Source organism: Prosopis cineraria, unplaced genomic scaffold (genome assembly GCF_029017545.1).
Source record: "Prosopis cineraria cultivar Desert tree isolate PC_DT_omini unplaced genomic scaffold, ASM2901754v1 PC7, whole genome shotgun sequence".
Taxonomy (NCBI): domain Eukaryota; kingdom Viridiplantae; phylum Streptophyta; class Magnoliopsida; order Fabales; family Fabaceae; genus Prosopis; species Prosopis cineraria.
The window spans coordinates 21,039,130-21,060,817 of NW_026555338.1; the positions used below are offsets into that span (position 1 = coordinate 21,039,130).

Here is a 21,688-nt window from a genome sequence, read left to right on the forward strand (position 1 = left end):
TGTGTAACTCTAAGGTGTTAATTTTTCATGAAAATTTGTAGAAGAATTTAAATTCAACTAATCCATATAAAACAAAAAGCTTCGAGACAAAAGTTTTCAACTAGTGACAAGGTGATGACACAATGAAGATGAAAAAGCATAATGTTGCATTGCGCTGACAAATCTTGGATTTTTGAATAATGTTGTTTGTTTCCTTTCAGAAAGTCAAATGTCTCTTTCTAATCCCATTTTGATGATAGGATCATGGAAGAAACATATGCATTATACTCTATAAAAGTACTATGTGCTATTATTAATTAATAGATTTCAAAAGAAAGAAAAAATAAAAGACTGAAAAGCATAAAAAAGCGTGCTATTGCCAATAACACTAGCTTATCGAACAAAAAGATTGATATGTATAGGTTAAACTTCATTCCATCATTTTTAGCTGTAAATTTTTGTCACCAAACACAATTATTATTGTTGTTGTTGTTGTTAACTTGTTATTGTTATTAAATTTGTGGAATAAAATTACTTAGCATATTATAAATCATAGTTGTCCAACTCTCGAGTTAACTCTATGGGTCTAATGTTTTTACATTTTTAACTTATAAAATTATGTCAACTTACTCATAAAGTTAGATTAGATATAAACTTGATTAAACTTGCAAGTTTACTTTTCAGTTTATCGTTTTTACGTTTATAACTTGCAAAATTGTGTTAACTAATTTATAAACCCAAACTTGATGTAAGTTTGGTTAAACTTGTTAAGCTTGTCATTTTTTTTGGAGTTAAGTGAATTAAGTATATACTTTAAAGAATTCAATTTATAAAAGTTATAGGACTTGTTTCAAAGAAAAAAACTTAAAATACAAAAACTAATATTAATAAAAAAGAAAACAAAAATACCAAAAATAAGTTCCCTTATTTTAAAAATTTTTAGGTCTTGTATATGATAATTTATCATGTAGATGGGTTTAATTTCAATAATTTATATTTTAATATATTTAAATTAAATTACAGTTATATTTTAATGGTTATTTGTTAATATAGGTAAATTCTTATGAGTTTACGATCCAAGTTTATGATATGAGTTTACATTTCTATCATGAGTTTACTTAAACTCGTTAGTTTAACAACCTTATTATAAATGTCTTTCTACATTTTGTATTATATTAAATTATTGAAATTCTCACAAACACAGTTGACGGCTAGAGCGGTAATTATATATATAAATATTTTTTTAATTTATAGGTTTTGTATATGTTAAAAAAAATTTAGTTGGGAGGAGTACTTTTTACCCTTAATACTTTAAGAAAATTTACTTCTCCTAACAATTAAACACTTATAATATAGTGCCTCACAAAAAAAAAACTTTCACAGTCTTTTATGTAAATATATATTTTCTATTGTTAAAATAAAAGTATTTTTTATTTTTAAGAAAAATGATACATGGATCTCCCCTGTTATCAAAACTTACACGCCACCTTTTTGAATAAAAAAAAAAATCATTCTTGCATCCCCTAAGTTCATAAAAGTTACATATACAACTATATTTTCAAAATATATAAACCTCACAAAAGATGAGGTTTATATAATCTACTTTTATTCTTGCCAAAAAAAATATAGTATACTTTTATGGAGAAATTTTTTTAGGTTTTAAAAATAGAAGATATGCATATAATTTTAATGAAATTCATTAGACTTTAATTTAATTTATTTTTATTATTGAAATATATTTTTTTGAATTTTAAAAATAAAGAAAATTTAAAGAAATTCAATAACTTAAAGATAAACCTATCTAATTTAGTATATATTTAAAGAATTTGTCTCAGCCAAATAGACAGAGGACATGTCTAATTTTTTAGATATGCTTATCGCTATAGAACTTAGCAAAAGCCAATTTTGTAAATAGAGCTTATTGCCATGTTTTATTATTATTGGGAAATTAGACATACGGGAAATTAATGATTTCATTTCAATAAAATTCTTTTATTATTATAATACAAGCTTCACACTCTTATTGGTTACATATTATTCCCAAAAAAAAAATCATTATATTGGATTGTATAAAGATGGAGATAAAATACCAACTACACTATTATTACTTTGTATTAATTGTTTTCTATTATTTAATTTGTTCAACATAAAAGCAAAAATAAGAAGAAGAAGATATTGTTCATCTATGTATAAAATAATTGTTTTTTTTTAATTTATTCCATTCAATTCAAAGCTGAAACTTGATAACGGGAGACAAGAATCATAGAAGAAATCCACAAACTTATATGGCTCCATAATTCTTGCAAAAATATCTAGTTTTGATAATTTCTATGTTGATATTTTGAATTTATTTTCTGTTTTGCATTGGGTATATCAGTATAGAGAATGATTACAAATTATAACTACGGCACAAATGTGCCATACCTTACTTGATACTCACATTATGAGTATTCTATACTCATGGTAGGTACATTGTACTCTTCTAGATATTTTTTTCCCATTCTTACATTTCCCATTCTATCCTTACATTTATATAAAATTTACAAATGTTATGATTTATCATATTGAAAATAAGTATGTTCCTTCTAATATTAAAATTAATTGATAATCTATACAGGTATAAATTTGAAATGTTAAATTTATAAAAAGTCATAATTTACGAATCCAAACAAATGTGCACTAGTGTAGAATAGTATTTTTGTGACAGTTAAAATGATTTTTCTTTGACACTATATGAAGTGGAGTATAAATAAATGTAGTAGTGACAAGGCAATTTTTGCCATGTGGCTGAAATATAGCTCTCATTCTCTATGCATTTTTTATTATTTCAATATTTCTCCACAACTCTGACATTGTTTAATTGAATTTTGTGTACTTTTTGTTCCTTGAATGTTTTTTCAAGGAATATGAGTATGCTATTATCTCTCCCATTTATTGAAAGAGACAAAGGAATCTAATCTTCTTTGAATTTAAATATTTGGACATCATGTCAATAAAAAAATTATTTTCAACTAAGAGTTAGTAATAATGAAAATATTGTATGTGCACAAAATGTCCAATAATTAAAAGTCAATAGGCTATCTATACCAAAAAAAGAAGAAGAAGAGAAAAGAAAAAAAGGAGTCAATAGGATATATTGCATTCCTCGCATTACAAGAATGACTAAACTTTCTTTTTATACATACATACATACATACACACACACATATATATATATATATATATAGGTTTTGAGCTTGAAGGTATGCCCTACACTTGGTGATTTAATAAGATTCAACTTATCTAAACTTTTTGTTATCTAAATAAATAAATATTATAGCTATTGAAATACTTCTTAAATTTAAAAAGATATCAAAATATCATACACAGCCAAAATATTATAATATTTTTCATATTTATAGACTTATTTTAGAATGTTATATCCATTTTATATAAAAAATTTGGAAAATTTTCACACTCTAAACTCTAAATGCAAAATTATTTATCGTGCCAAGTTTGATTAGCTAGATTTTAGGCCAATTCAACACCAAAAACAAGGGCAGTGTTGTCTTTGTGAGCACCAAAAGTGTACAGAAGAAGTAACCAATGAAGACAGGCCGCGTGGACCCCACCGTGTTATGCCCTGAAAGGAACATCATGATGACGAAAAGATAGTGATATCCAAGGTGGGACCCATATTGTATTAGGGAAACCGCATCCCTATTGGTTGCGGAAATGCCACGTCAGAATAACGGAGTTACGATCCGTTTGATGGGAGGAAAATGATGTTCCAAAGCCCTCATGATATTTCTCTGGGGCCTACCTCATTTTATGGCAGCCCCACATTGAAAAGTCAAATTTGTTCTTTTGCTATTTTTAATTCTTCTAACAGACTTTTTTGTCACAAAAACAGAAGCTTCCATGGTGTTTAACCTAGGGCTGTGTAAAAGTCTCCCAGTCCTGTCTGGTCCAGTCCAACCCGAGATGGTCTCAGTCTTGTTCGGTCTGTATAGTCACTGGTCCTTCAGGACCAAAAGGACTAAAAAGACCAGACTATTTTTTCGGGTTGGACTGGACAAGAGACCAGGCATCTGGACCACTTGGTCCAGTCCAGTCCTATTAATTTTTTTTATTATAATTATAATTAATTTATTTTTGACAAATGTTTAAAGTGTAATTGATGTTAAGGAGATGATTGCATAAAGATTTATTAAGTTTGTTTCTAAATTGTTATTGTAATATAGTGTTGTTGAATTTTTTGAGTACTGTTTTTATTAAAGTTTATAAATTTAAATAATTTAGACTATAACAAAAATATTTTTTTTCTTATTGTTAGAAATTATTATGGATTTATTATTATTATAAGTATTTTTACTATTTTAATTGAGTTTATTATGTTGGAATGGATTATTGCCTCTCATAGAATAAAAAGAGGGAAAAAAAGCTAAGTGAGTACTGGACTGACAGGACCAGTCTCCCAGTCCTATGGACCAAGTCCGGTCCTGTTAATTTTCGGGTTATTACTGGACAAGACTGGACTACGGGTTACCTAACCCAGTCTTTTTCATAAAAGAGACCGGACTTCGGGTTAGGGTGAAGTCCAGTGCTGTCCAGTCCTTTGTGCAGCCCTAGTTTAACCCATGCGTGATGTAAAGGTAAGATGTTACTAAAAGTCAACTGATGCATTGGAAGGAGTATTTTTTTTTTTTTTAGTTAATGTAATACGGGGTAGCTTTGTAATGTACCGAAAAGGTGTAAATCTTAAACACAAACTATATAGTGTACTGTTTATTTCTTTCGTTATAAAATATAAAATATTTATAATTAAAACTCACTCTTTAATAAAATAATTATTTATCTTTTAATTAATTTTATTTTTTTATATTTAATAAAGTATTTTATTTTAAAAATAAATATAAATAATTTTTTTAATAAAGACACTTTTAAAAAATAGATAATAATTATATTTTAAAAAATTAAAAATATATTATATATTTTAACATTCACTTTCCCAAGAATGAACAGAGAGGGTACCTTTTTTATTTGAGTTAATTTTTTTATATAACTATTTAGTTTGATTTCTTTGAGTAAATGTAACATGGGGTATTTTTTTAATATATTGAAAAGGTTTAAATCTTAAACACAAACTATATACTATAACTATTCACCTATTTGATTTGAATTAATTTTTTTATATAATTATATGATTATGTTAGATTCAAGCATTGTTTGGTTGAATTGGGATAACTTTTTTAAATATGTTTTTTGTATTCATACAAACTTAAACTCAATTTCTCATACTAAAGCAGCCTTAGTCTCTTCCAGTAAGATCAACTTTTACTTGTGATTGAGTTAATTTTAAATAATAGCGAAGAGTTTCTTTTCTTGTGTAAACATTAACAAGTATTCCCTATATTGATGGTTAAAAAAAAGTATTCCATATATTATTAAAAAAGTTTGGTTATCTACTCGAAACTAAGGGTGTTTTGTGCATCACATGAAAATTGATGAACACATTACACTGACTGCAACTCAAAAATAATATAATTTATTGTGAATTTTATATTGACATTATTGATTAATGGATAACATTGATTATTATTATTATATTGAATATATTAAATATTGATCTTGATATATTGATTTATAAATTAAAATATTTGAAAAATATTAAAATGTATTTGATCAATCTCAAAAGCTTCCCAACACAAGCTATAAAATTACTTATGAATAAGATTCTTACATCAACGATACAATTTAAACCCACGAACATTGGAAATATTCTTGCTAAATAGACCAATTTTTCTTAACAAACTTTCTACTATTCAATATTATAAGATTGGGCATATATAATTATTTAAAACAAAACAATTGATTAATATTTGATGGCTATTTGATTTATTGAAGATATAGCTTAATTAGGCAAGGTAATTAGGTTTGGAGAAATTACCAAGACAAAGCCTCATAGATAGAATATCATGTATAAATTACCCGTCAATAAAATCCCTATATATTACATCAACAATAAAATTTAAAACCCATACATTCTTATAAAATGCCGGTTGTATCTTTACAAATTACTCCTCTAATTCTATTTATAAATTACTTTCAGTATATTTTATTAATATCAAAAAAAATTTTAAAACTCATTAATTTTATCTTAACTTTTAATTAGCTTCCATCTCTACCCTCTAATGAAGACAAAATGAAGCCTTTTTAATAATTTTTTAAGCATTTAATGATGCAAAAAATTTAAAAATAAATATAAAAAATAGTAAAATGTCATATAAATAAAATCAAAATTAATCATTTTTCTCTGTCCTATAAATAGGATTAAAAAAGAAAACCAATAATTTTTTTCACCAGCTTTCTACAATTCAACATATATAAAAGGTTGGGCATAAATAGGTAATTAAAAAAATTGATGAATATTTGATGATATATTCGTCATAATTCGATACATTGAAGATAGGGATGTTAATTAATGTAGTTGTAGATAGAGTAAAAGTATGAATGTGAAGGCATGGATTAGAAGGACAGAATAATGGGGTCATGAGAAGAACATTGACATTTGAGAAAAGCAGAGAATGGGAAATGATTTGGAGATGTGAACGAAGGATATAAAGGCTTATAATGGGTGTCCCCTTGGAAGGGATTGCACGTGTTGGGAGGGGTGGATAGAGAAATTAATATTAATTAATTAATTAATTTCTAAAATAATAATAATATTATATACGACTCAGGCCCCTAAAGGCCTCCCAAGTTGCCAGGCTAATCATACTTTGGGTAGCCCACGCCAGACCGGAAGCCGCCTCTCATACTCACTTACGTTCCTTGGACCATCCAACGCAGCGGGCCCCACTCTCCACCATACACTACTCCTTCGGCTTAGTCCTGTGTTGTTTGCAGACCCGAATTGACCGAATGGGGTTAATCTGGTCACTAGGATGGTGTGATTTGATTGGCACATTGGTTACTTTGTTGCAACCTGGTCAAGTTAAATTCAAATTGAAAAAATTTGGTAAACCTTATGGGTTGAATGGTGTGAGGTGATTAGATTTTTTTTTTCCTTTTTTTTTTCCCTTTTCCTTTTGAGTTATGAACCATAAATCAAATTTAAACCTCTTAATTAATATTTTTAATATTGTTATATTTTATATTATTGTTAGAAACTTATAATTAATATTTGTACAAGACATGTATAAGATTTAATGGATGAATATTCCATTTACAATTATTTTTATTTAAATATTACTTTTTTGATGGTCAAATATGAATTTTTTTGGGTATGTGTTAATTAGATTTATATTATTTTTGTCGTGACTAATCTGATCCTAGTTAGTTCAATGACTAGTCTGGTCTTCAATAACTTCTTGTTTTCTTTCAAAACATGAGGTTGAGTAAGATAGAGAGAATGATAGTTATGTCTCAAAATATTAAATTAATGACATTTAGGTTTCAAGTAAATTTAAGAGTTTCAAATGCATATAAAATATTGAAAAAACTTAATTCTAAATTCCTACACTTTGCTTGTATTTTTCTATTAATTCTTGCACTTATTTTTGGTGTTTTAAGTACTTATACTTTTATATTTTATTATTTTAAATCCCTCCAAGGTTCCTACATTTTGTTCATGGAAAAACATAAAACAATAAAAAATAAAAGTATAGAAACCTAAAACATGAGAAAAAAAAATATAGGGACCAATAGCAAAACGCGTGCAAAGTACAGAGACTCAAAGTTATGTTTTTTCTAAAATATTTAAGCTTCAAATGTATATCTCATAATGTAAATGTAATTTTTTTTTGTAACTGTCTAAATTGATATCTACAACTCATGTTTTTAGAAAAAATTGTTGGGATCTTAACCATCACTAATTCAATATTTTGAGACTTAACTTTATCTTCTTTCTAGGACATACGAGGCTTTGGATCTAGAATGTTCGCTGCAACTGATCAATGCAAAAAAAAAAAAAAAAAAACTTCATTCCAATGTTGTAAAACTAATCAATCTAGTTAAATAATTATATGGTGTCTTTATGTGCAGTAGAATTTAAAGTCAATGTAGAATTATATGTGTGTGTGTGTTACGAATTACAGTACTATATTCTATATACATTTCTTAAATTTTAAAGTCATAAGGAAATGAATTTAATTTCATTTAGAACATAACGATGAATTTTGCTAAACTTTCAAACATGCATATACCTTTATAATTAAGTAATTTGGTATTTTATTAACAAAATGTTATATACCATGCGTTTATCTATGTATGACATGAAATGTAGAGGGTGTTATTAACAACACTATTTGCAGTTTAAAATGCTTGTATATATATATATATATATATATATATAAAGGTGAAACATAAGAGATTTATTGCATGTCACTATTGCATCCTAAATTATTTGTAAAATACATAATACATTAACTAACAAGAAGCTGAGAGTTTTCTATATCATTAAATTAATTTAATTAAAAATTTAAGTATTAATAAAGTTATTACCAAATTAAGTAGAAGGCTCTAGTTCCCTGCCGCGTAAAATAATTAAAAGCATCAGTTTTATTTTCTTTTGTTACTGTGTATATATTTGTGAATAAAATATGCTCTTTTATGTCTATTTCTTTTCAATTGCACAACATGTAATCAGGAAGGATCCACTCTCAAAGTAATCATATAAAACATTATATATTAATCACATGGTTGAGTTAACGAATTAACATTGACATTAAACAAATATTTAATTAGGATTAAAAGTATTCAGAATAATGAAGGAAATATGTATATTAATATTCTATATAATGAAGCATGTGAAGCCTGAGAACACAAAACAGAACGGAATAATGAAACACAGTTGGAACGGAGCACTGAGTTCCGTATAGAAGACTGTCTGCTTCACCTGCAAGACGTTCAAATATATATACTTCACTAATTATGACTCTATTTATTTATTTTTATAGTGGGATATGGAAACGTATAGGTTACGAGCGAAATTGGCACTTTTCGGTTATTTAAATATTTTTGGGGTTATCTTAATTTAAGAAGAATTATTAAAAAAATCAAAACAAAAAAAAGGTTTTCATCATAATTTAGATTCGAAAAATAGTGCTTACAATCTGCCAATGAAAATTGGATATAAACATAATTGGTCCCGATAAAGCTCATATCTCACTTGGATATATGCGAATCATCTATATATATTAACAAATTTTGTAAAAAGCATCCCATTGGTCAGATTTTGAGTCTTGTCACTAGTCATTTTATCTTGGTTAAAATTTAATTATCTTCCCTCATTGATTTAATTAATTTTTCATGTGGCCCCACCTATTTTCAACTTCAAATTTTGAATTGTAATTCACAACTTGCACAGGAGCATTAACTAAGTCTGTTTTTTTTTTTTTTTTCTATTCATGGCCAATATCTGATGCATTTCTCCATGTGTTTTGGTTTTCCTTTTCAAGGCATCTTATCTTATCATCAATTAATACACACACACACACAAAAATCTTGTAGCTGCAATTTAATTGGTGGAAAAAATTGACTCTCATTAGTTAATAGACTTTAGGAATAATGTTAATATGAAAATTTCTCTTAATTCATTAATGAGATTCAATTTATTTTTTTTACTTTTCATGTATTTTCAATTTACTTTCACAAGAGCATTTAATGATACTTGATTTATTTTTTTTATTTTTCATGTGTTTTCAGTTTAGTTTCATAGGAGCATTAATCAAGAGCAGTCCTATTTTCAAAAAAAAAAAAAAACTTGACTCTCATTAGTTAATAGATTTTAGGCTAATGTTAATATGAAAATTTCTCTTGATTCATTAATGAGGTTTAATTTATTTTTTTATTTTCTATGTATTTTCAATCTACTTTCACAAGGGTTTTAATTTAAAAGTAATCTCATTTTTAAATTTTGTTAATCGTTAGCATTAACTCCATTTGGCCATCATTTTTCATTTGTTGTACTTTTCCATGCTTTTTAAATTTTTCTGATTAATGAGATTTAATTTATTTCTTATTTTTCATGTATTTTTAGTCTACTTTCACGAGAGTATAGATTCAAGAGCAATCTCATTTTTGAATTTATCTGATAATTAGCATTACCTCATTTGACTATCCTTTTTGCATTTTCTGTACTTTTCTATGCCTTTTTAATTTTTCTGATCAATGAGATTTAATTTATTTTTTATTTTTTATGTATTTTCCTAATTTGCTGTATTTAATATTAATCAACTCTCATCAGTTCTCATCCATAAACATTATATGTAAAAAGAAATTTTAAGTTTGATTTGGATAATCAATCCTTATCTTGTGGTCTTGGTCTTTCAAATTTTGGATGTTTTACCATACACTATAACGCAAAGACTATTTAAGTACTCTAAACTGGAAAAACTTGAGTGGTGGGTTATCTTTTTTGTAGCCATTTTGATTTGCACATAAAAAAGAGAGGAATAGGAGCCAAAAAAAATATAAAAGAATATAATACAATTTTTTTTAAAAAAAAAGAGGGATCCCTTTGGATTCTTTCTCATATCCATATTTATGAAAATATAATTTATATCATAATTTATAAATTAGTGTCTAATTTTTTTATGCAATTAAAAATGAGAGGTTATTGAGAATTCTAAAGAAGTATTTTGTTTTTGCCAATATTTTTAAGCACTCTAAGAACAAGTATTTTTTAGACAGGTTTCTTACTATAGGCTAAAAAAATAAATACAAAATGTGTACAAATAAAGTTTTTAAAAAGAAAAATGATTGAATAGAGAAACTCTTAAAAATTTAGCTATATCAGATGTGTCAATATCAATGATATCGATAATATTTGTTTCAAATTCCTTAATTTCAACCCATGCAACGCACGTAAAACTATCTAGTTTGTGGATAAATTGTGTGTTTTATATTATAAGTTTGAACTATAATTACATTTTAATTTTAAAAACATATATATATATATATATATATATATATCCATGTGAGATGACGCGCTGGAGAAAAAATATAGAAAATAATTCCAAATGTTAAAATTGTAAACTCTACTCTCTGTTTTTTTCGATAAAAGCAAAAGTTCTTAAATGACTCATTAAAAGAACTAATAGTTGGTTTATGTTTTCTTGTGTAACAAATATATATATTAATTGGTTATGTATGCTATATCATGAAACTTTCATTGTAATTGATTTAAGAAAGCAATTTTTCTTGGCTGTAATTCTGCTATAATCATTCTGTATTAATCCTTGCAAGTGATTATTGATAATAAACAGAAAGATTTAGCCATAATAAGTTTAAAATCAGATTTAAATTATTTGCTCCACTTTTTAACGAAAAGAGATATCAATAATTTCCAATTAACTTTTAATTAGTTGAATAGAATTAATAGCCATAGATGTAAGATCTTGTGCATGAAGTTTCTCATAAAGCTACACACACACACAACACACACGTACGATCCTTCTTTTTCTCCCAAGTTTGCAACATCTCTTGAAAAATAAAGAAATAAATGTGTAGACCTGTGAATTTAATCAGTAAATTCAGCTGGTATAATTGCAGTCCCCTTAATTAATCTACTTGACTATATTTTTTTATTGTAAAGGAAAAAAAAATCTTACATATACAATAATTATAATCAGAAATGAATGAAAATCCTATTTTTGCTATGCATTTCACAGAAATTTTAAATGTCAATCGTATTTGTCACTTAAGAGTAAGATAATATTTAATAATATATAAATAGTTGTTGAGGAAATTGTTATGTTACAGAGAGAGATTTCCTAAATTTGTACTTCTAGTCCTATTTATAAGTTACTTTCAGTATGTTTCACTGGAATCAAGAAAAACTTTAAACCTCATTAACTTTATCTTAAAATTTAATAAGTTTTTACTTTTATCTCCAATAACTATCTTTAAATCTTGTTATTTATATTTTTATTCAAAGCATTTAATAAGGGAAAAAATATAAAAAAAAGATCATTAAAAATTGACAAGTGTCATATAAATAGGATTAAATTTTTTCTTCTTTTTCTGCCTTATAAGTAGGACAAGAGTAGTACATAATTAGTTTAGATGATTGTAATGAGTGATTTTGGTCATAATCGCATGTGTAGCTGTTTCCAAAGACATACTAATAGTGGTTAACAAACTGTCGTAGGCTGCACAACAATGACCACATAAAATATTTGAAAAGTATATGTAAATTAAAGATATATTTAATAATTCTTACATCCTAATTAAAATAATTAAACCTTAGAAAAACAATGTTATAAATACCTAAAAGTTGAGCCTTTTGAAAAATCGATTGAAAATTGGTAAAAAAATTAGTCTTTGATTTAATCATGATTTATTATTATTATTACTTGATTAAAGTTATACTAATATTTTTTATATTTACACATGTTTTCTGTATTTGATTAATATGATTTTGGTTTAAAAATTTTTATAAATAAAATTTCCTAAATCTAATTGCTCAAGTTTTGTTCGTGACATATTTTTCTCAATTTTAGAAGTAGAATATTATACGGCATAATTACGTACCATTCATATGGTAGACCTTTCCATTTGTTATATAACATTTAATTTCTTCGCAAACATATATAATAGAACTCAAACATGTGATCCACAAAATTAATTATGTAATCACTCTCATGATTCTTGTTATTATAAGTATTTTGGCTAACCATATGCTTTTGTATCACTTAAGACATGAAATAATTATCACTTTCAAGTAAGGTACACGAACTTTTACTATTTTAGTGTGTTATAATTATTTTATATACAACCATTCACTTTTACCTTTGGAATTAGGCGTCTAAAAAGAATCACTATAATTTTTGTGTGCCTTTTTTTTGTGCCTTTTACACTTACATTATGGGCGTCCTCATTAATAAACTTTGTTAAAATTAAGTTGTTTCAATGAAAGATTTGAAAATGCATTTCCTTACATGAGTGTATTACTTTTGTTACACACAAGATTCAGTGAACCACTGAACAACGGAATGAGAAACAAATTTATTGTACTTTTATGTATATTTATATTAATCTTAAGCGGTTCTCACAATAATTGACACCAGATAGTTAAAAAGGAAAAAATAAAAAAGATGTGCTATTATCAATAATCATTAATTGAACTAACTCTATATAAATATTTGAAATTTACGTGTGTGAAAGACATGCAAGAATGGTATAATTAATCTAATTATATTAGCTGAACTACCATCACTTAACACAGAATTAATTGGAGAGGGACCACAAAGCCATTAACCTTTTACAAGTAAAAAAGTATCTAGTTAGATAAATCTATCAAAATTATTTTTATTTTTTTCCTGGAAAATGAATCTCTGTAAAATATATTTTAACTTTCAATCATGATTCAATTTTTTGGTTAAAAATATAATATTAATTCAAACAGAATTATAATTTTTCATAAAAAAATAAGGGAAATTATTTTCTCATGAGATCCATCTAGCTATAGGTAGAGCCATTAACAATTATACCAGCCAAATGAATCATTACAATTATATTAACCAAATGAATCATGACAACATATATTATAGTTAAGACTTGAAGAAGAAATGGTAGCCGAATGGTAGGGCCTAATAGGGGCCGCTATGTCCTCCTCACATATGCGTGTACTCTGAAGTATTGATGCTTGAAATATGACAAATATAATTAGCTCTAATTATTTTAATTATAATATTTTTAGCGTACTCAATTATACATATATATTTCTTGTTAATGCGCGATTATCTTATATATTATCTTATATTCATTCTAGTATATATTTGTTTAGTTATTATTGTTAAGTGTTTGGCTCTAATTATCTTAATTATAATATACTCTTTTTAATAATACTTAATTATACAAAATATTTCTTGTTATTGTATGACTATCTTATTTATATGTCATATTCGTTTTAGAATCTTAATTTTTTTAATTATTATTGTAAGGGTATCCTCAAGTTTTGTCTCTGCAGATACTTCATTGGCTCAAAAGTACCTTATTTTAGATTGAGCTAGCATTTTTAAGGTTTTAATTAAGTATGACTAAAAAGATTATAACGTGAAAGAGTTTAGTTCTTGAACATTAGTAGTTAATAATAAAATGTGTGTCTAACAATAGAAGATGTGAGAAGTGTGAACTACACATAAATTTACATTCTTTTAATTAAATTTGTATGAATTCAATGATGAAATAAGGAATCCAACTCACACACAGAAGAGCATAATGGTATTTCAGTTTAATTTTTTTTCTTATTTAAAATTGTTCCCACCTTTATCTCAATGCATCATATATCTAAAAAAGGAAAAATGTAAGTTTAGTCTTTGAATTTTTTTCAATTATCAATTTAATCCTTAAATTTTAACTCAAAACAACTCAAATTTTGTAATGTATTGACTCAAAATAACTCTCGGTCCTTATATTTTTTTGATTCAACACAAATCAATTTTTATAATTCCTAAATTCAGCAAATTAAAAGAATTGAGTTATATTGAGTCAAAATTTATGGGTTAAATTAATAATTGAGAGAAAATTTAAAATTAAAGTTTATAATATCCCTAAAAGTTTATGGATGAGGAATAAAATTGCGTTTAATTATGCTATATAGTATCAAAAAAACAATTGTGTGAAGGTGACTTTAATTTTTTTGTTTTTACTTTTTATTTTTTGTGGTTGTGGGGTGGCTGTTCCATTACGTCACCAACAATGATGCCACCTTTCTCTTTTTGGGGTCTTCTGGTTTCTCTTTAAGATTAGTGATTGGTCTGTGCCGTTAGTTCCTCTCTGCATTCACCGTTTCTCTCTTTCCCTCTCTCTCTGTCCCCTTCCTTTTTCCTTCTCTGGTTCTTATTTGCAAAGCTTCATTAGCTTGCAGATAGCTAGAAAGACACCTGATTGATCGATTGAGTCACAACACGCAAATCTTGCGATATATTCTCTTCTTCATCACTTTCTCACTCTTCTCATTTGGGTCTCTATCAGTTGCGGGTAGAACTGTGGTACTAAACAAACCCATTTTCCTTCTGCAATTTCTGTTCTTTCCCAAAACGCTTCCCCACCAATTCAGCTCCTTTTGACAGTGAGACACACCCAGAAACATCCAATTTATAACCCTCTCTCTCTCTCTCTCTCTCAATCCTTATTCTTCATCATCCATCCATATATATTAGGGTTTGTTATATAGACTCGGTGTAGTAGTCCTAGCTTGTATTATTATTGTTGTTGTTATTGTAATTAGTTCCTCTCTCTGGCTAGCTAGAGCTGATCATCAGGTTCATCGACCCGTCTCAGACTTTTCGTGGCTGTTCCTAGCTTTGTCTTTTCTTTGGGATCTGATCCGACAAGCACAGTAAGACAGGTCGTTGAGGAACACAATCAGTAGAGACAAGACAGTTTCTGATTTTCAAAGACGAGGTTGGTTCAATTCCCGAGGAGGACTGCTTTTCTTTTTTGTTTGTTTGTCTGTGAGTGTACGTACTACTGCTTTTTCTTGTGTGCGGTTGTTGGGGTTTGAAAATCTTTGCTGATTCTGGATTTTTCGCTGTGTTGTTCTTCTCAAATTCTTCTTCATATCTTATCTCTCTTAAGAGATTAGAAGAATTTGAAGAAGAAACGATGTTAATTCCACGTAACCAGATCGATCTGTTGTTCTCAAGAACAAGTGCTTCTTGATCTGTGAGCTATCTCCTTCTAGCTCCTTTTAATGTTATGCATACATGCATACACACACACACACACACACACATACATATATATATATATATATATATCAAAATTTAGAGCACTCTCTAAGTAAAATTTGAGACCTCAAATTATTTAATTTTACAGATGAATTTTGCACCTTCAAATTAAAACTCAGGATTTAAATTTAGTACTCCATCATTTATTTTGATTTGTTGCTTATTGTTGTCATAACATTTAAGACATAATATAGACACTAAATTCATATACCAAATAGTGTTTAAACTAAAGATCTATAAAAGGAAAGAAACTCTTCAAAGTTCTGGAGATAGAGTTTTTTCCCCACGCATTATATATTGGACTTTTTTTTACCAGAAAAATTTCATTGTTTTTTTCTCCTCTCTCTCTCTCTCGGCCCAAGCATACCAATGTTGCAGAATCAACAAGAAGGTTCACTAGCTTTTTGATTCAGAAGCATGGGTCTCTCTCTCTCTCTCTCTCTCTCTCTCTCTCACACATGTAAATTAGTGGGAATCACAATGAGTAAGAACCACTTGTGAATGTTGATGTTATAGACTATATAGGGAGGGAGTAACACTGCATGCATGTCTGCTCTCTCATGTGCGTGTTGACTATGCAGACACCTCACATGCTCAATAATCATGGCCTTGCCTGCTTTATTTTCTCCTTCATTCATTCATTTTCTTTTAAATTCAAATAATTCTTGGATTACTATTTTTTTCACCTTCCACTTGAGAAAATTAAACAGTTAAATTTGGGATATACATTGGCCTCTATGAGTGCCATAATGATTTGGTGTTAATATGTTATATTCCGAAATTATATTTTTATCAGTTAAAAGATTTATCTAACTTTAGACATGCTTGCTAGCTAAACTTAAAGATACAGAAAGTAAATTTATTGTTTACCAGAACTTGGAAATTTCTAGTTACTTAATCTTCTACATTCTAGAGGTGACATTGGATTATAATGACCAAATTGACAGCATAGGATGTGGGAACCTTGATCAAATTTGATATTTCACTTTTGAAGATAAAATTTTTGAGGTTATTTTGTAACAAATTTGATACTATTAAAATGTTAATATAACTGGAAGCTTAAATTAACTATATATTGGGAATTAATTCTTATGATTTTTTAAATACATGTACATAGGCATATCTAGCAAACCAACTAATTTAATATTCAAATTTTTCCTAGTTAATTAGCTAGCATAAGGAGCAACCAAAGAAGAGCATATAGGATTAAAAAAAATTCACAGATTTACATTTAAAGTTCTGGCCTCTGGTTCAAGAGATTATTATTTTTTTATGGTAGGTCAAGTGTGATTGTTTAAACCTAATTGATTAACTGTTATATGTGCAGGACTCGAAAAGAAGAGAGAGAATATGAATTCTTTTTCTTATGTTCCACCTGGTTTTAGGTTTCATCCCACAGATGAAGAACTTGTTGATTACTACCTGAGGAAGAAAGTCACTTCAAGAAGAATTGATCTTAATGTCATCAAAGATGTGGACCTCTACAAGATTGAGCCTTGGGATCTTCAAGGTATGTTACACACAAACACAATTAATAATACTGAAGAACAGATTATATATAATTTCATGAAAACTAATAAGTATATGCATGCTTGCCTAACATGTTTGCTTAATTGCTGTATACATAAAATTGAAGAGATTTGCAGGATAGGAACTGAAGAACAAAACGAATGGTACTTCTTTAGCCATAAAGATAAGAAATATCCAACAGGGACTCGAACAAATAGAGCCACAGCTGCAGGATTCTGGAAAGCAACAGGAAGAGATAAGGCTATCTATTCCAAGCATGATCTGATAGGGATGAGGAAAACCCTAGTTTTCTATAAGGGTCGAGCTCCTAATGGACAGAAATCAGATTGGATCATGCATGAGTATCGGCTCGAAACCGATGAAAATGGTACACCACAGGCAAGTTCATGAGCGTCACTCTTAATCTTTAATGTTGAAGTGTGACTGCATATTTTCATTCTGATTGTTTCCAATTTGTCTGTGGAATGAAGCATTGTGTTGCACATTGGTTCTTTCCTTTTCTGGTTGGTGAATATTGTACATAGTTTATAGTTGAATATGTCAATTAAATTTTTGGACTAATATGTGAAAACAAGGCTGATAGTTCACAAAGGTTAGTGTTATACGTTGAAAATATCAAAATTGTGTTCTTGAAGCATATCATCAAGCACATTCGTAAGAGAAATTTTGGGTTCTCAAATTCCTTGATTTTGGAATCAAACTCTTGTAAATCATCCAAATCACAGAAAGAAAATAAAAAAATTGAGAGCTAAGATAAAAACATAAGACCAAAATTCAATTCAGTAAAGGGTTCTTTCTTTGGTTGGACTTATTAAGTGTATCAGTTATTTTCAGATAAATTACTCATCGTTTATATCACCCACCTAACACTTGCTTTGTTGGGCGAATGGATTTTCTTTAATTATTATATTTGTCAGTAATTAGTCAATTTTTCCTATTGGTTTAAATTTTTATTTTCTCTGGGGAATGATTGAAGCAGGAAGAAGGATGGGTTGTGTGTAGAGTATTCAAGAAGAGAATAACAACCATAAGAAAAGTGAGTGAGCATGACTCTCCTTGTTGGTACGATGACCAGCAAGTCTCAACTTTCATGCAAGACTTGGACTCACCAAAGCAGCAAAATCCTCATCATCAATCTCAACATAATTTGATGTACCACCAAATCCCAATCATCAATAATAGTTATCCTTGCAAGAAAGAGCTTGATCACCCTCACAACCATCCTCATCATCACAACATGCCATTGCTTCACCAGCTTCAAACTCGCCACCACTTCCTCCCTCAGCTTCCACTTCTCGATTACCAGAACCCGAAATTGCTTCAATCTCCGGCAGCAGCTTCAACAGCTACTGTAAACCCTAGCAACAACTTAATGGCAGCATTTGGTCTTGATGTGATGAACCATGCTGCGGCATCAGCAGAAGATCAGCAAACTTTTCAGGTAACGGCTGTTTATGGCAGTAGTAGCCAAGAACATATGGCCACGGACGATGAACAAGTGACCGATTGGCGAGTACTCGACAAGTTTGTCGCATCACAACTTAGTCAAGAAGATGTGCCTACTAATAATAAGGACCACAACAATGCAGGCACAAGCAGCAGCAACAACAACATTTTTCATCAGACCATGGACAATATTGCTAGTAATGTACAGTTCAGACCATCAAATTTGGAAAAGCAAGAAATGGTGCCTGAAAATGCCTCAACGTCAACCTCAAGTTGCCCAATTGATTTGTGGAAATAGTGTCCTCAAGCTCAAAAAATGTTGATGGCTTTGAAGGGTACATACTAATTAATTATAGGGTGCTTATTATAATATAATGAATTAGTTTAATTTACGCATAAAATTAATATATGCAAGCACTGTTTGGATTCTTGTAAATAATAAACGTACGTACATCAATAGCATGCATAACTCTTAACTATTGGTGAGGTTTTGGCTTCACTTTTAGGAGTATAGCTTCTATCTATTCAGCGTTAAGTTAAAATCCCTATTGAACCTTTAGTTTGAAGTTGCAGTACGCCAAAGTATATTATTGGATATTGTTTCAGCGTTTAGATTGCAGTGTTTTCAATGTATTGATCAATGTCTGTGTTCGCATGTTGCAAAGCAATTCGTTGCACAATACATAAATGTTCCGTTTTATTGTTTCTTCAACTCAGTGTTTCTTACTTTCATGTAAGGTTTATGTCTCAGCTTTTGTTAAGATCTATGAACACATTAATTGCACAACATATCTAAGTGGGAATCCAAAAAAAACTCTAAATCACTACATGCAATCCAAATTCTCACAACTTAAAACAATAGTACAGTTTGTCAAAAATTTTATGTGTGTGTGGTTTGCTTTTGTTTTCATTTGTCATATACTTTGACTTTAATATTGTTTTGTACAGTGGGAATGAAAAGTTAATCAATATGAAGTATTAGAAGTATAGGAAGCAAATTGTTGACAAGTCATGAACAATATTGATTTAATTTATAAGAATAGATAAATTTCAAAAGCAAGATGGACATAGATATATTTTTAAGGGGAAATACAGTTTTATCTGATTTTGTTTTTGGTAAAAATACTGAAACTATAGGGTAGCGAGTAACAAACATCATTGAATCTGGCTAAAACTATAAGAACTGAAAATACAAAAAAAAAAAAAACTACAAGGACTGAAAGAGAAATATGATGAAACTATAGGGATCCAAAATTATGTTTTCTCTATTTTTAAAGATATTAAACCTAATCATTTCTAAAGTGGAGGTGTGTTTCTGTAAATAACTTTAAAGTTGACTTCTACTATAATGATTTTCGTGTTAATAAACATCTAAATTATCTTGCCTTAAAGTTATCCAAAATTATTTAGTTTGAGTACCAGAAAAAAGGGGAATATCACTTCATTACTCTTTGTCTTCCCTTGCACTAAAACCTAGCATTGATATGCTACCTTTCTTGAAAGCAAAGGCTGACAGTATAATTTCATCATGTATATGCATATGTATGTTAAATAAAAAAACTCAATGTATCATGCTTTTATGTTTAAAAAAACAGATAACAAAATATGCTCAAACTGCATTAGAATTAATTTTCTTATGTCAAAAGCCACAAATATTAAGAAAAAAGCAGAGATTTTTCTTAATTTCATTTCCCCGGTCCATCATCTTGATTTGCTTTTTGTTTACTAAAAAGTTTATATATATAAACAAGAAGAAAAAGGGAAAAACGAATAAAAAAAGTGAAAAGGATTCTAGTATTGATTACAGTAAAGACAAAGAATGGTGGCATCGGAATGCTTTGCTGCCAAGTCTCGCAATAAATCATTTGCAGATTTTAACCTGAAAATGATTCTCAGGTTTAGAAGGCAAGCAATACACTACCTGTAATTATAAGTGTCTATATATATAGGCTGAGCCTGGTATATATATAGCGTTGGCAACACATCAAGTTAGCTCTTATACCATCCTTCCATTTAGCAACCATTAAATCATGCGCACAACACAAATGATATTGAAGCCGTGTAGGAATTATTACAAAGTGAATCAGATAAAATCCATGAATATTATTTATATACATATATAAGTAAAAATATATTAATTTAATTACAACAGTCAGGGTTTAATTGGGACAATTACAAATAGTGATCATGCAATGCACTAGCTAGTAAGATTTAAGTTTGGTGTGAAAATATATACAATAAACTTAGGAAGCACAAGATAAAATTAGAAGTATTATGTGGTGCTTCTCATAAGTATCACATATCAAGGATAATGGTATGTGTAATCTATATAATTGATCCCACCTTGTAATATAAGGCTTGTTATTGTTGTTTCATAAATATCACACATGTATAAGAACGATATATGCTTCCCTTTTTAAATGTTGTCAACACTTTGTAAATAAGATCACATATTGTTTATTATCATGAGAGTCTAATGCATTGTGAAACATACTTCAATGTGAAAATATGCATAACGATATAGTCAATAGGCAATAAACATGGCTGCTATATGAGTTTAAATAATTTAAACCATACAGAGCAAAGGGCAATGGAAACAATTACAATTTAAAAACTAAAGGTAAAAAGCAACCTTTGGAATATGCATATACATACATACATACATACATACCTTTGGAATATCATGTATGTATGTATGTATGTATGTGCTAGCCTAAATAAAGGCTATATGTACTTTGGATTTGAAAGATAAAAAGCTTAATTGGTACTCTTTCTGGTTCATAATATAAAATATTGATAATTATTTTAACTTAGTAATGATAATTGAAATTCTAATAGATCATTTTTTTAAGAAATAATAAATGAAGTAGGGATATAGTTGAAAAAAATAAGAATTATATTAATATATTTTGAACTAAATAGGATTTCTAAATGTGTGTGTGTGTTATACAATAAAAGGAGTATATCATGAACAATTAAATTATAGATTTTCAAATAAAGGTGAAAATATAACA

General features: G+C 28.2%; 1 protein-coding gene across 1 annotated transcript; it reads left to right on the forward strand.

The window, feature by feature from the left end:
• The first annotated feature begins 14,758 nt into the window (after positions 1 to 14,758).
• LOC129315373 (NAC domain-containing protein 7-like) lies at positions 14,759 to 19,216 on the forward strand. Its single transcript, XM_054959013.1, has 4 exons — positions 14,759 to 15,372; positions 17,026 to 17,208; positions 17,335 to 17,610; positions 18,212 to 19,216. The coding sequence occupies exons 2-4, from the start codon at positions 17,049 to 17,051 to the stop codon at positions 18,970 to 18,972; spliced, it is 1,197 nt and encodes a 398-aa protein (XP_054814988.1). The 5' UTR covers positions 14,759 to 15,372; positions 17,026 to 17,048; the 3' UTR covers positions 18,973 to 19,216.
• Positions 19,217 to 21,688: the final 2,472 nt, after the last annotated feature.